The sequence below is a fragment of the Xenopus laevis genome, chromosome 8S (genome assembly GCF_017654675.1).
Source record: "Xenopus laevis strain J_2021 chromosome 8S, Xenopus_laevis_v10.1, whole genome shotgun sequence".
Classification (NCBI taxonomy): Eukaryota; Metazoa; Chordata; class Amphibia; order Anura; family Pipidae; genus Xenopus; species Xenopus laevis.
This window is the reverse complement of record NC_054386.1, coordinates 87,479,461-87,489,946: the sequence shown is the minus strand read 5'-3', so window position 1 is coordinate 87,489,946 and position 10,486 is coordinate 87,479,461. Positions and strand designations below refer to the sequence as shown.

The 10,486-nt window shown below is 48.4% G+C and overlaps 1 protein-coding gene across 2 annotated transcripts; it reads left to right on the top strand.

Annotated features, from left to right (window-relative positions):
- The first annotated feature begins 1,244 nt into the window (after positions 1-1,244).
- tbc1d25.S (TBC1 domain family member 25 S homeolog) lies at positions 1,245-10,474 on the top strand. 2 transcript variants are annotated; one of them, XM_018233381.2, is made up of 6 exons: positions 1,248-1,730; positions 1,980-2,089; positions 4,220-4,371; positions 5,209-5,330; positions 5,622-5,810; positions 6,016-10,474. In XM_018233381.2, the coding sequence occupies exons 1-6, from the start codon at positions 1,668-1,670 to the stop codon at positions 7,408-7,410; spliced, it is 2,031 nt and encodes a 676-aa protein (XP_018088870.1). In that variant the 5' UTR covers positions 1,248-1,667; the 3' UTR covers positions 7,411-10,474. The 2 variants fall into 2 exon arrangements, with proteins under 2 accessions (XP_018088871.1, XP_018088870.1); XM_018233382.2 differs by lacking the exon at positions 1,980-2,089 and having other exon boundaries at positions 1,245-1,730.
- The last annotated feature ends 12 nt before the right edge of the window (positions 10,475-10,486 follow it).

Here is a 10,486-nt window from a genome sequence, read left to right as displayed (position 1 = left end):
TCATCAATTGGCCCCAACAACTAATGGGGTGGGGGGGAAGAGCAGTCAGGGTCCAGAGAGCAAATGTTGGGGAGAGACAGTTTCTCCTCCAGGAATTGCACCCCAAAACTTGTAAATTAGTTGACAGGACCAGAAAACATGGAACAGTAAGCCCAGCTCACCCCTGATTAACAGTACGGGGGGGTGATGGTATCTCCAAGGCAGTAATGGGAGTACGTAACGGTAAAGGGGAGCGGATGGTTTCTTTAGGGCAGTAATGGGGGTATGAACGGTACAGGGGAGCTGATGGTTTCTCTGGGGCAGTAATGGGGGTATGAACGGTACAGGGGAGCTGATGGTTTCTCTGGGGCAGTAATGGGGGTATGAACGGTACAGGGGAGCTGATGGTTTCTCTGGGGCAGTAATGGGGGTATGTAACGGTACAGGGGAGCTGATGGTTTCTCCGGGGCAGTAATGGGGGTATGAATGGTACAGGGGAGCTGATGGTTTCTCTGGGGCAGTAATGGTGGTACAGGGGAGCGGATGGTTTATCTTGGGCAGTAATAGGGGTACGTGATGGTACAGGGGAGCGGATGGTTTCTCCGGGGCAGTAATGGGGGTACGTAACGGTACAGGGGAGCGGATGGTTTCTATGGGGCAGTAATGGGGGTAAATAACAGTACAGGGGAGCGGATGCTTTCTCTGGAGCAGTAATGGGGGTACGTAACGATACTGGGAAGCTGATTTTTTTTTTTGCTGTGGGTAGGTTTGCCATCTTTGCTGATGGCTAAACCCAAACGGGGGGTGGGCAGATAACATTGGGGGTGGGGCAGTGATGTGGGAACAGGCATGATGACATCAGAGGTAGGCACAATGTTGGTGGAGTTATGACACCAGGGCAAGGTTATTGCATCACTTAGATGCAACTGGCTGGGTTTCTATCCAGTTTTCTCAATGTTTTAAAGTGTTGATGCCCAGTTCAAAACCACACAGGTGGCAACCCTATCTCTAGCTGTTATTCTGCTTGATGATTAAGCCCAATGCTTTAATTACAGGTATGGGATCTATTATACAGAAATCAGTTATCCAGAAAGCTCCGAAATACAGAAAATTTAGAAAAAACACTTTTTTTTTTTATTGATTTTCTTTTTTATGTATCTGTAATAATAAGAAATGAACTGTACTTGACAGTCACTAAGCCATGTTGAGGTATCTTAGTATTTAAATGGTTTTCATGTATTGGCCAGATTGTTGGGATTTCATAAGGCTGAAAACCGAACAGAAAGTTCAGACCAGAACAGGCCTTCAAGTAACTGAACTGCTCGGGTCACAACAGAACACGTGGCAACCCCAGCTGTGGGTCGGAGCCGCTCCAGGATTCAGAGGAGGCGCTGACGTTACCCAGAGGCTCCAACAAGTCCCACAGCCCGACAGACGCTGTTTATATAGTTACCCCTCCCAGGGGCGGGGCTAGGGGATTCAGCTAGAGTCACACTTTGGGTATCAGACACAGGGAGGGAAACATTACGAGGGCAGCGGAGCCAATGGCATCTCGGGGACAGAGGAGCCCCGCAGCGCGTAAAATGTTTTACAGCCGAGGGTTTTGCCCTTCCCACGGGACTAGAGCGCTCAGTGACACGCTGACGCGGAATGGATAGTGTTGCCGGAAGTGACATACCAGAAGTGACATGCCGGACGGGAGGGCGGACATGGAGGAGGAGGAACGGGAGGTGGTTCGAGTCCGTGTCCGGGTGAGTGAGGCTGGGAGTGAGTGCGGAGATGCATATCTTATCAGCTGCTTCACCGTAATCACGGGCATCTCTCCCCCAATATCCCACCCACCCTCATAATCCCACCCCTGCTTTATTATCCCTCAGGTATCTCCCCCCAGGTGTCTTACATTTCCTTAGCCCCTCCCACAGGCACCCCCCCAAACACACACATATCCCCTCCCCCCATCTTTCCTCATCTCACCCCTGTGTCTCTTCTTGTCTCCCCAGAAGTGTGAGGGGCTTCAGCAGCCAGAGTTACGCTCCTTCGCCGTCGACCCCCAGATCACTTCCCTGGATGTCCTGCTGCACATCCTCATCCGAGCCTTCGATCTCAGCGGGTGAGACACCGCCCACTGCCTAAGGGAACTCCTGTCTGGTGCCCCTGAGGGGAGGGACTCCTTCCTACACAGGAGATATGAGACCCTGCCCACTGCCTATGGGAACTCCTGTCTGGTGCCCCTCAGGGGAGGGACTCCTTCCTACACAGGAGATATGAAACACCGCCCACTGGCATGGGAAATATGATTATCTTGGATGCCCTTACAGTAAAGAACCCCATCCTATGCTGATGGTGAAATCTCCTTTCGCCCCACAAATGAATCACTCATTTCCACCCTCTTGGTAGAGAATCCATTACCTGACTGCCATAACAGTAAAAAGTTACTGCTTGCAAATGAAAGTTCAATTAGGGGATTAGGTAGAGGCTCTAGCCACTCACAGTTAATACACAATTTGAAAAAGATTGACGCCAATACCTTGTCTGCTGCAAATGAAGGGTTCCCAATCTTTATTCCATGGTGCTCATGACACTTCACAGTGATCAAACGTTTCGGGACCGCATGGCCCTTCCTCAGTGACCATCAAACAGAGAAGCTGTGCAAAATTTATAGACAAACCAATTGTGACCCCTAGTAATTACGTAAAAGGAGAAAAATTTTACCATTTGTGCCCATCTTGTTACAGTCCATAAGTGTTATAGAACATTTTGCAATACGACACCAATGTCATGCCAAAATTGTAATGGAATCATAAAAGGAGACACAGTGCTGCACCCGACACAGGGCAATAAAATTAAGGGGCCCATTTACTTAGCTCGAGTGAAGGAATAGAGGAAAAAAAACTTTGAATTTCGAATGTGTTTTTTGGCTACTTCGACCATCGAATGGGCTTCTTCAACTTCGACTTCTAATCGAACGATTCGAACTAAAAATCGTTCGACTATTCAACTATTCGATAGTCGAAGTACTGTCTCTTTAAAAAAAAACTTCGACCCCCTACTTTGCCACCTAAAAGCTACCGAAGTCAATGTTAGCCTATGGGAAAGGTCCCCATAGGCTTTCTAAGTATTTTTTGGTCAAACAAAAATCGTTCGATCGATGGATTAAAATCCTTCGAATCGAACGATTCTAAGGATTTAATCGTTCGATCGAAGGATTTAATCGTTCGATCGAAGGATTTTTCGATCGAGCGTATATCGCTAAATCCTTCGTCTTCGATATTCGACAGTCGAATATCGAGGGTTAAATGTTGATAAAAAACTTCTCCAAAGAGAGTGCTTTTGGATCTGGAAGCTAAGACACACTGTCCCCGAAAGGCTTAAATGAAAATTGGGGCCTGAACTGCTTTTTATAAATGATGATAAGTTAGAAATGTATTAATATATGATATATCTTGCAGTGTCAAGGTAGAACCCCACATATTTCAAGTAAGGTAGAGACATCTTTTTGTATCCTTCTTATCCTTGTTTATATTCAGTGAGTAATTATCAGTAAAGTAGAAAACACATATTGATTGTATTTTATATTGATATTTATTACAGGTGGAATTTGATGCACTTTATACACGATAGATATTCACATGAATGAATTTTTAGTGGCAAAGATGAAAGAAAATTGATCATGATATATTCTCTCGTATTGCAAAATGTTCTATAACACTTATGGACTGTAACAAGATGGACACAAATGGTTAAAATTTTCTTCTTTTACTTAATAATTGGGGACCACCACTAGGGGTCACAATTGGTTTGTCTATAAATTTTGCACAGCTTCTCTGTTTGATGGTCACTGAGGAAGGGCCATGCGGTCCCGAAACGTTTGATCACTGTGAAGTGTCGTGAGCACCATGGAATAAAGATTGGGAACCCCCCGTTTGCAGCAGACAAGGTATTGGCGTCGATCTTTTTCAAATTACAGTAAAAAGCCCCTTCCTGATAGTGAGATCTCCTTTCCTCTCCACCAGTGAATCACTCATTCGCTCTCTCTTGGTAGCGAATCCCATAACCTGACTGCCCTTACAGTAAAGAACCCCTACCTATGCTGATGGTGAGATCTCCTTTCCTCCCCACCAATGGATCACTCATTCCCTTCTCTTGGTAGATATGCAGGTAGTTTTGGATCGTAAGCTCATAGACAAGGTGTGTGTGTGGTACAGGTGGTGCTGATCATGTGTCTCTGGTGTCTGTGCAGGAAGAGTTTCGGGATCAGTTACCTGGGTCGGGATAAGCAAGGCCATGAGATCTACCTGTCACTGGTGTCAGAGTGGGATTTGGGCAATGCCTTCTCCACAGCCTCCAAGCCTTACCTACAACTCAAGATTGATATCAAGCCCTCTGAGGACAGTAAGTTGTTCCACGTGTTTATGTGCCCCTCGGGTTTCCTGTACGAGATCCCATCCAGTGTGGGTGCTCTCTCTTAACAAGCATGAGGCAGTGCCCTCTGCTTTATGGACCAATCATCTCCTGGGATCTCTCAGATTGCTCAGCAGTCTAAATGCAGGTACCTCCATGAGCTACATACCCCTTGTTGTACAGAGTGAGAGGCCTCATTTAAGAGAAACCTACATACAGGCACTAAAAGTTGCTCAGTGCATGGAGTGGAATATGTAGATTGCCTGAGGCACAGGCTGGGGGTTTGTGGGTAGCCTGAGGCACAGGCTAGGGGTTTGTGGGTAGCCTGAGGCACCGGCTAGGGGTTTTTGGGTAGCCCGAGGCACAGTCTGGGGGTTTGTGGGTCGCCTGAGGCACAGGCTGGGGGTTTGTGGGTAGCCTGAGGCACAGGCTGTGAGTAGCCTGAGGCACAGGCTGTGGGTAGCCTGAGTCACAGGCTGGGGGTTTGTGGGTAGCCTGAGGCACTGGCTGGGGTTTTGTGGGTAGCCTGAGGCACAGGCTGGGGTTTTGTGGGTAGCCTGATGCACAGGTTGGGGGTTTGTGGGTAGCCTGAGGCACAGGCTGGGGGTTTGTGGGTAGCCTGAGGCACGTGCTGGAGGTTTGTAGGTAGCCTGAGGCATGGGCTGGGGGTTTGTGGATAGACTGAGGCACGGGCTGGGGGTTTGTGGGTAGCCTGAGGCACAGGCTGGGGGTTTGTGGGTAGCCTGAAGCACAGGTTTGGGGTAGCCTGAGGGCATGTGGAATGATTAAAGGTCTGTTTCCTTGATGACATATCTGCTCCACTTGCAGGCCCCCTGCTGGAGGACTGGGACATTATCAGCCCCAAGGATGTTATTGGGACAGATTTGTTTCTGGGGGACAAACGAGCACTGGCCTCAGCCCTGCCATTTACACAGTCCATCCTTTCTCAGGTGAGTCAGCACCACCAGTCGACAGTCTCCCAGTTCTAAGAGTAAGAAGGGTAACTATAATCCATATTGCAAAGTTGGCAAAGTGCCATCTGTTCGCCCTTAATGGAAAAAAGCAGCACCTGTAAGAAACTTAGAGCGTAGGAGTCTGTACCTGCTGGACCAGGTGCTATTGCCGTGTTCCCCATTGTTATCAAATAAGCCCTATGGGCTTCATCTAACGGGCCCGATGCCTGGTTTTGCTCGACACCCCAGGGGGCCCAATACCACAAGTCTTAGCCTCATGTATTGCAGGTGGGCCGCACCTTAACCAGAGTGCAGCAGGCATTGAGTTGGACCTACAGCGAGGATGTAAAGCCTTTCAAGCCTCCCCTAAATGATGCTGAATTCCACACCTACTTGAACCACGAGGGGCAGCTGACTCGCCCAGAGGAACTGCGTCTGCGTATTTACCATGGAGGTGTGGAGCCGTCATTGCGCAAGGTAAGGGTTGTTGGGTCTCTGGTCTGAGCTTTACACTGATTGGCTGTGGGGCAGCCTCTGATTGGCCTGCTTAATGATTTCAGTAGGCATTTTTAATGACAGTGCTGTGCCGCCATGATTGTTTAGCCATGTGTGTGCCTGTGTCTTATCAGTGCTTCCTTTACCCTTTGCTGTATGGTTGTTGATGGGTCTCCTGTCTGTGTAGGTGGTCTGGCGGTACCTGCTGAACGTGTACCCGGATGGGCTCAGCGGAAAGGAGCGCATGGACTATATGAAGTGCAAGACGCGCGAGTATTACCAGCTAAAGGGGGAGTGGCTTCAGCGCTGCAGTGCCGAGGACCTGGATTTCATTCAGGGCAACGTGATGAAAGACGTCCTGCGCACAGATCGCACTCATCCCTATTATGCAGGTTCTGAAGATAACCCCCACCTGCAAGCTCTACATGACTTGCTGACCACTTACGCCATTACCCACCCACAGGTGTCCTACTGTCAGGGCATGAGTGACATTGCCTCCCCCATACTAGCCGTGATGGACAACGAAGCCCACGCCTTTATCTGCTTCTGTGGCATCATGAAGCGCCTGGAGGGTAACTTCCGTATGGATGGCGAGTGCATGTCCATCAAGTTCTCCCACCTTAAACTTCTGCTGCACTATTCCGATCCCCATTTCCATTCCTACTTGTTGTCCCGTGGGGCAGATGATCTTCTCTTTTGCTACCGCTGGCTGCTGCTGGAGCTCAAGAGGGAATTTGCCTTTGAGTCTGCCTTGCGTATGCTGGAGGTGATGTGGAGCTCGCTGCCTCCTGACCCCCCTGAGAAGGAGGTGGAGTTAGTAGGGCCACCGTGTCTTCCAGGGGAACGCTGTAAAAACTCCCGCACGCGACACATGATGCGGCCCGATCGTGGCCTGAATGCTGAAGGAGAGATAGAAATGGATGGGGAAGGAGGTAACTCAAAGTCAGAAGCTGCTGTTCAGGAGGAGACTGTTGTGCCAGCATGTGTCCTGCTGAAACATGGAAGCTTTGGCGAGTTGAAGTGCTATGAGGACCCCGGGGAGGAAGACAGTGCAGAGGATGACAAAGTACAACAGTCTACGGAGGAAGATGATAAAAGTGTCTTGGAGGAGGAGCCTCTTATCAAACCTCCTGACTCTCTGAGAGTGATCAAATCAATATCTGCCCCTTCTCTAAGTTCCTGCTCCCCAACATCTCAGAGTTCTCCTTCTTTTGCAGCAGAAGAAAACATTACCCCATCCTCTGACACAGAGGGTAAAGAAAATCCAGAGCTGGAAGCCGACCCCCCTGCGGTTGTGTCCCCCAGCCCTATTTGCCTCCCCCCGCCGCAGGAGTTTGGACGTGGAAACCCCTTTATGCTCTTCCTGTGCCTCTCCATTCTGCTGGAGCACCGTGAGCAGATTATGAAGCAGAACATGGGCTACGATGAGTTGGCCATGCACTTCAACCGGCTGGTTAGGAGGCACAACCTGAACCGGGTGCTGCACCGCGCCAAGACCCTCTTTGCTGACTACCTACATTCCAAGGTGTGGGACTCGGAGGAAGGTGACGAGGCAGCTGCTGAGTCCCCAAGCACCTCTTGACCACGCTCTGAGCTCCATTTGCCTTTTTACCTAATTTCCAGAGGTGCATTTAGTTTAGTGTGATGGGGCTGCTCTGCAGATTGGATGGGCCTGGAAAGGAGGAGACAGGCTGGCAATTACCTTAAGGAAATATCTCTAGAACAATTTCTATTAAACACAAGCACTACCTGCACTCGAGCAGTGAGGTTCAAGGTCTGCTCAAACTGTGCCAAGTAGCAGGTTCCTGGCATACTGATTTTGTGGCTCAGCCAATCAGAAAATATATTGTCCTTGCAGTGTCCAGTAGAAATACTCAGCAGAGAATATGGGGTGTAGTGTTAAGATATTACTGTTAGATAAGGCTCAATAGGTAAGGCTTGTACCTGGCCAGGAATATTTGAGCTTTTCCCCGGAGAGATGCCGGATGTTCTTGTAGCACCTACCAGGTACCAACCAAAAGACGTGTCACATATGTTTCTGTACGGTGAAGATGAGGAGGTGAGATTTCAGCTCAGTTCTAGGCAATGCTCCTTGGCTTCATATTGCCTTCCAAGGAAGGTCCAGCATCTCACACGTAACAGATATTCACCATACAATGGACAGTGAGTGCCGGGTCCAGTATATTCAGAGTTGGAGGCAGCAGGGATCACTTTATTCAGAACTTGGATGTGGTGGGGTGTCAGTTTATTTAGAGCTGGAGGCTTCATTGGACAGTTTATTCAGAGCTGGAGGCTGCATTGACTAATTTATTCAGAAGTGGGGACTGCAGGGCCCAGTTTATTCAGAAGTGGGGGCTGCAGGAGCCAGTTTAATCAGAAATGGGGACTGCAGGGCCCAGTTTATTCAGAAGTGGGGGCTACAGGAGCCAGTTTAATCAGAAATGGGGACTGCAGGGCCCAGTTTATTCAGAAGTGGTGGGCTGCAGGGGCCAGATTATTCAGAAATAGGGAGCTGCAGGAGCCAGTTTATTTAGAACTGGATGCAGTGGGGGGCAGGTTATTCAAAGCTTGAAGCTGCAGGGGTTATTTTCTACAGAGTGGGAGGCTGCTACATGCCATAGGATGGAAAGGAAAGGCTGAAGTTGCCATTAAGATTAAAGGGAACAGTCCCCTTTTAGTGACTCAGAATGGGCTGATCATCTCATGATCAAATGGACAATCAGAAGGAATATATAATTATGGGGGATGTGTAATAAGGGGACATGGGAATCCAAGTTAGGGGGGTAATTAATTTGCACATTCAGCCAAATATGAGTCTTGTCTGTGTATTTAATTTGGGGCAGGAGATAGGGGTCACTGACATTGAAGGGGTCACTGGCATGAAGTTGCCATTAAGATTAAAGGGAACAGTCCCCTTTTAGTGACTCAGAATGGGCTGATCATCTCATGATCAAATGGACAATCAGAAGGAATATATAATTATGGGGGATGTGTAATAAGGGGACATGGGAATCCAAGTTAGGGGGGTAATTAATTTGCACATTCAGCCAAATATGAGTCTTGTCTGTGTATTTAATTTGGGGCAGGGGATAGGGGTCACTGACATTGTTTTAAAGGAAAGGGGGATCCCAGTAGGAGAGGGGCACCCAATTGCTGGGAGGTTGCGCTGCTGTGTTACTTGCCCTTGACATTATTGTAGATCAGTCTGGTAGGGTCCTGCAGTGGATCTGGCACCCAGGAAATAACCACAAAGCAGTCAGTATATCCTTCATGTCCCAACTGTGGGGGTTGTCCGTGAGCACCCTTTAACTACAGGTGGGTAGTTGTAGGCAGACATGGGTGGTGGGAGTAAGGAACAGCAACTGACAAAAGCAATTTATGCCAACAGTGGGTCAGAGCAAAGAATGTGAGTCGGGTTGGGCTCTACAGTCTGGCACTCATTCCTAGCTGGGGGCACAATGCAATTTAATGCTGCTTTACTGTGTTATGTAACCCAACAGAACCCATTATTCTGCCTTTTTGGATTGTGCCACCCTCCTTTACATTCCTTTGTGTCTTTTGTGTTACACTTTCTGTTGATGTTTATTTATTTGCACTATACAATGAGATGTCCATGTGTACTCATATGCCCACTATTTATTCTGCCAAAGACTGTGCCTGTCACTCATTATGAATTGGAATGTACCCTCCCCCTGTCAAGTCTTGCCCTGCAGTCTACTCCTCCCTGCTTTTAATTTTTGGGAGACAGGTTATAGGATACCTTGTACCTGGTGCCAGTGGGACACTAAAGGGAAAGTGAGCAATGTCGGGCACAGCCAACGCAATGTGGGCATTATGTGAGTATCCCTTTATCTGCCAGCAATGCCTATGTAGGCTGCCACAGATAGGCCTCATCTTTGTGATTTGTAGAGAAGAATGTGATTGGTCAGTCAGTCAGTATGTAGGGTCCCGGTCTTTTGTCTTGTGTGAGCAGTTGGTAGTTGCTCCAGGACAGTCTTTGTTATGAAATGTGTTGGCCCAGCAGTGGAGCCAGACCAAATTCCGTCTCCTTTTTTGTGCAAGTGTTTGATGCCTATTAGTGCACTGGTGTGATTTTATGACCTTGGGGGTAACTAAGCAGTTGGGTGCTGTGCCATTGCCTTTGAGTGCTCATGCAAAGGGGTTGTCCATTCGGGGGGGGGGGTAGGGAATTCTGGCGGCACTATATTAGTAGTGCCTATACTGGGTGGCCAATCAGATGGCTCATTCATTGGGTTGTGTGCCTTGAGTGGCCACTTGAGTTACCTGTGAGTTTGTGGTGTGAGCCTTTATTAAGGGTCCGCACTACTTGGATGGTTTATTCATTGGCGGATGCTGTAATGGTACCGGTAGAGTGGCGCGCCAATGTGGTGTATTGTAAGAAGGCAGAGACTGTGCTGAGAATATCTGTGTTACACACATTGTTACAAGGGACGTGACTGCAGGGAGGCTTGTGTCCATTTCTTCCCATCATTTCTATAAATGGTTCCTTGAATAAGACTTTCCCATTGAGGGGTCTAAGAACCCAGTTGGGCCAGGGGCAGAATCTGGTATGGCTGCTTGGTACAATAAGAACTGCCCCTTCTGGTTCTGTCAATAGCTGAGAAATAAAATCATTCCTCATAAAATCTGTGTGTTGT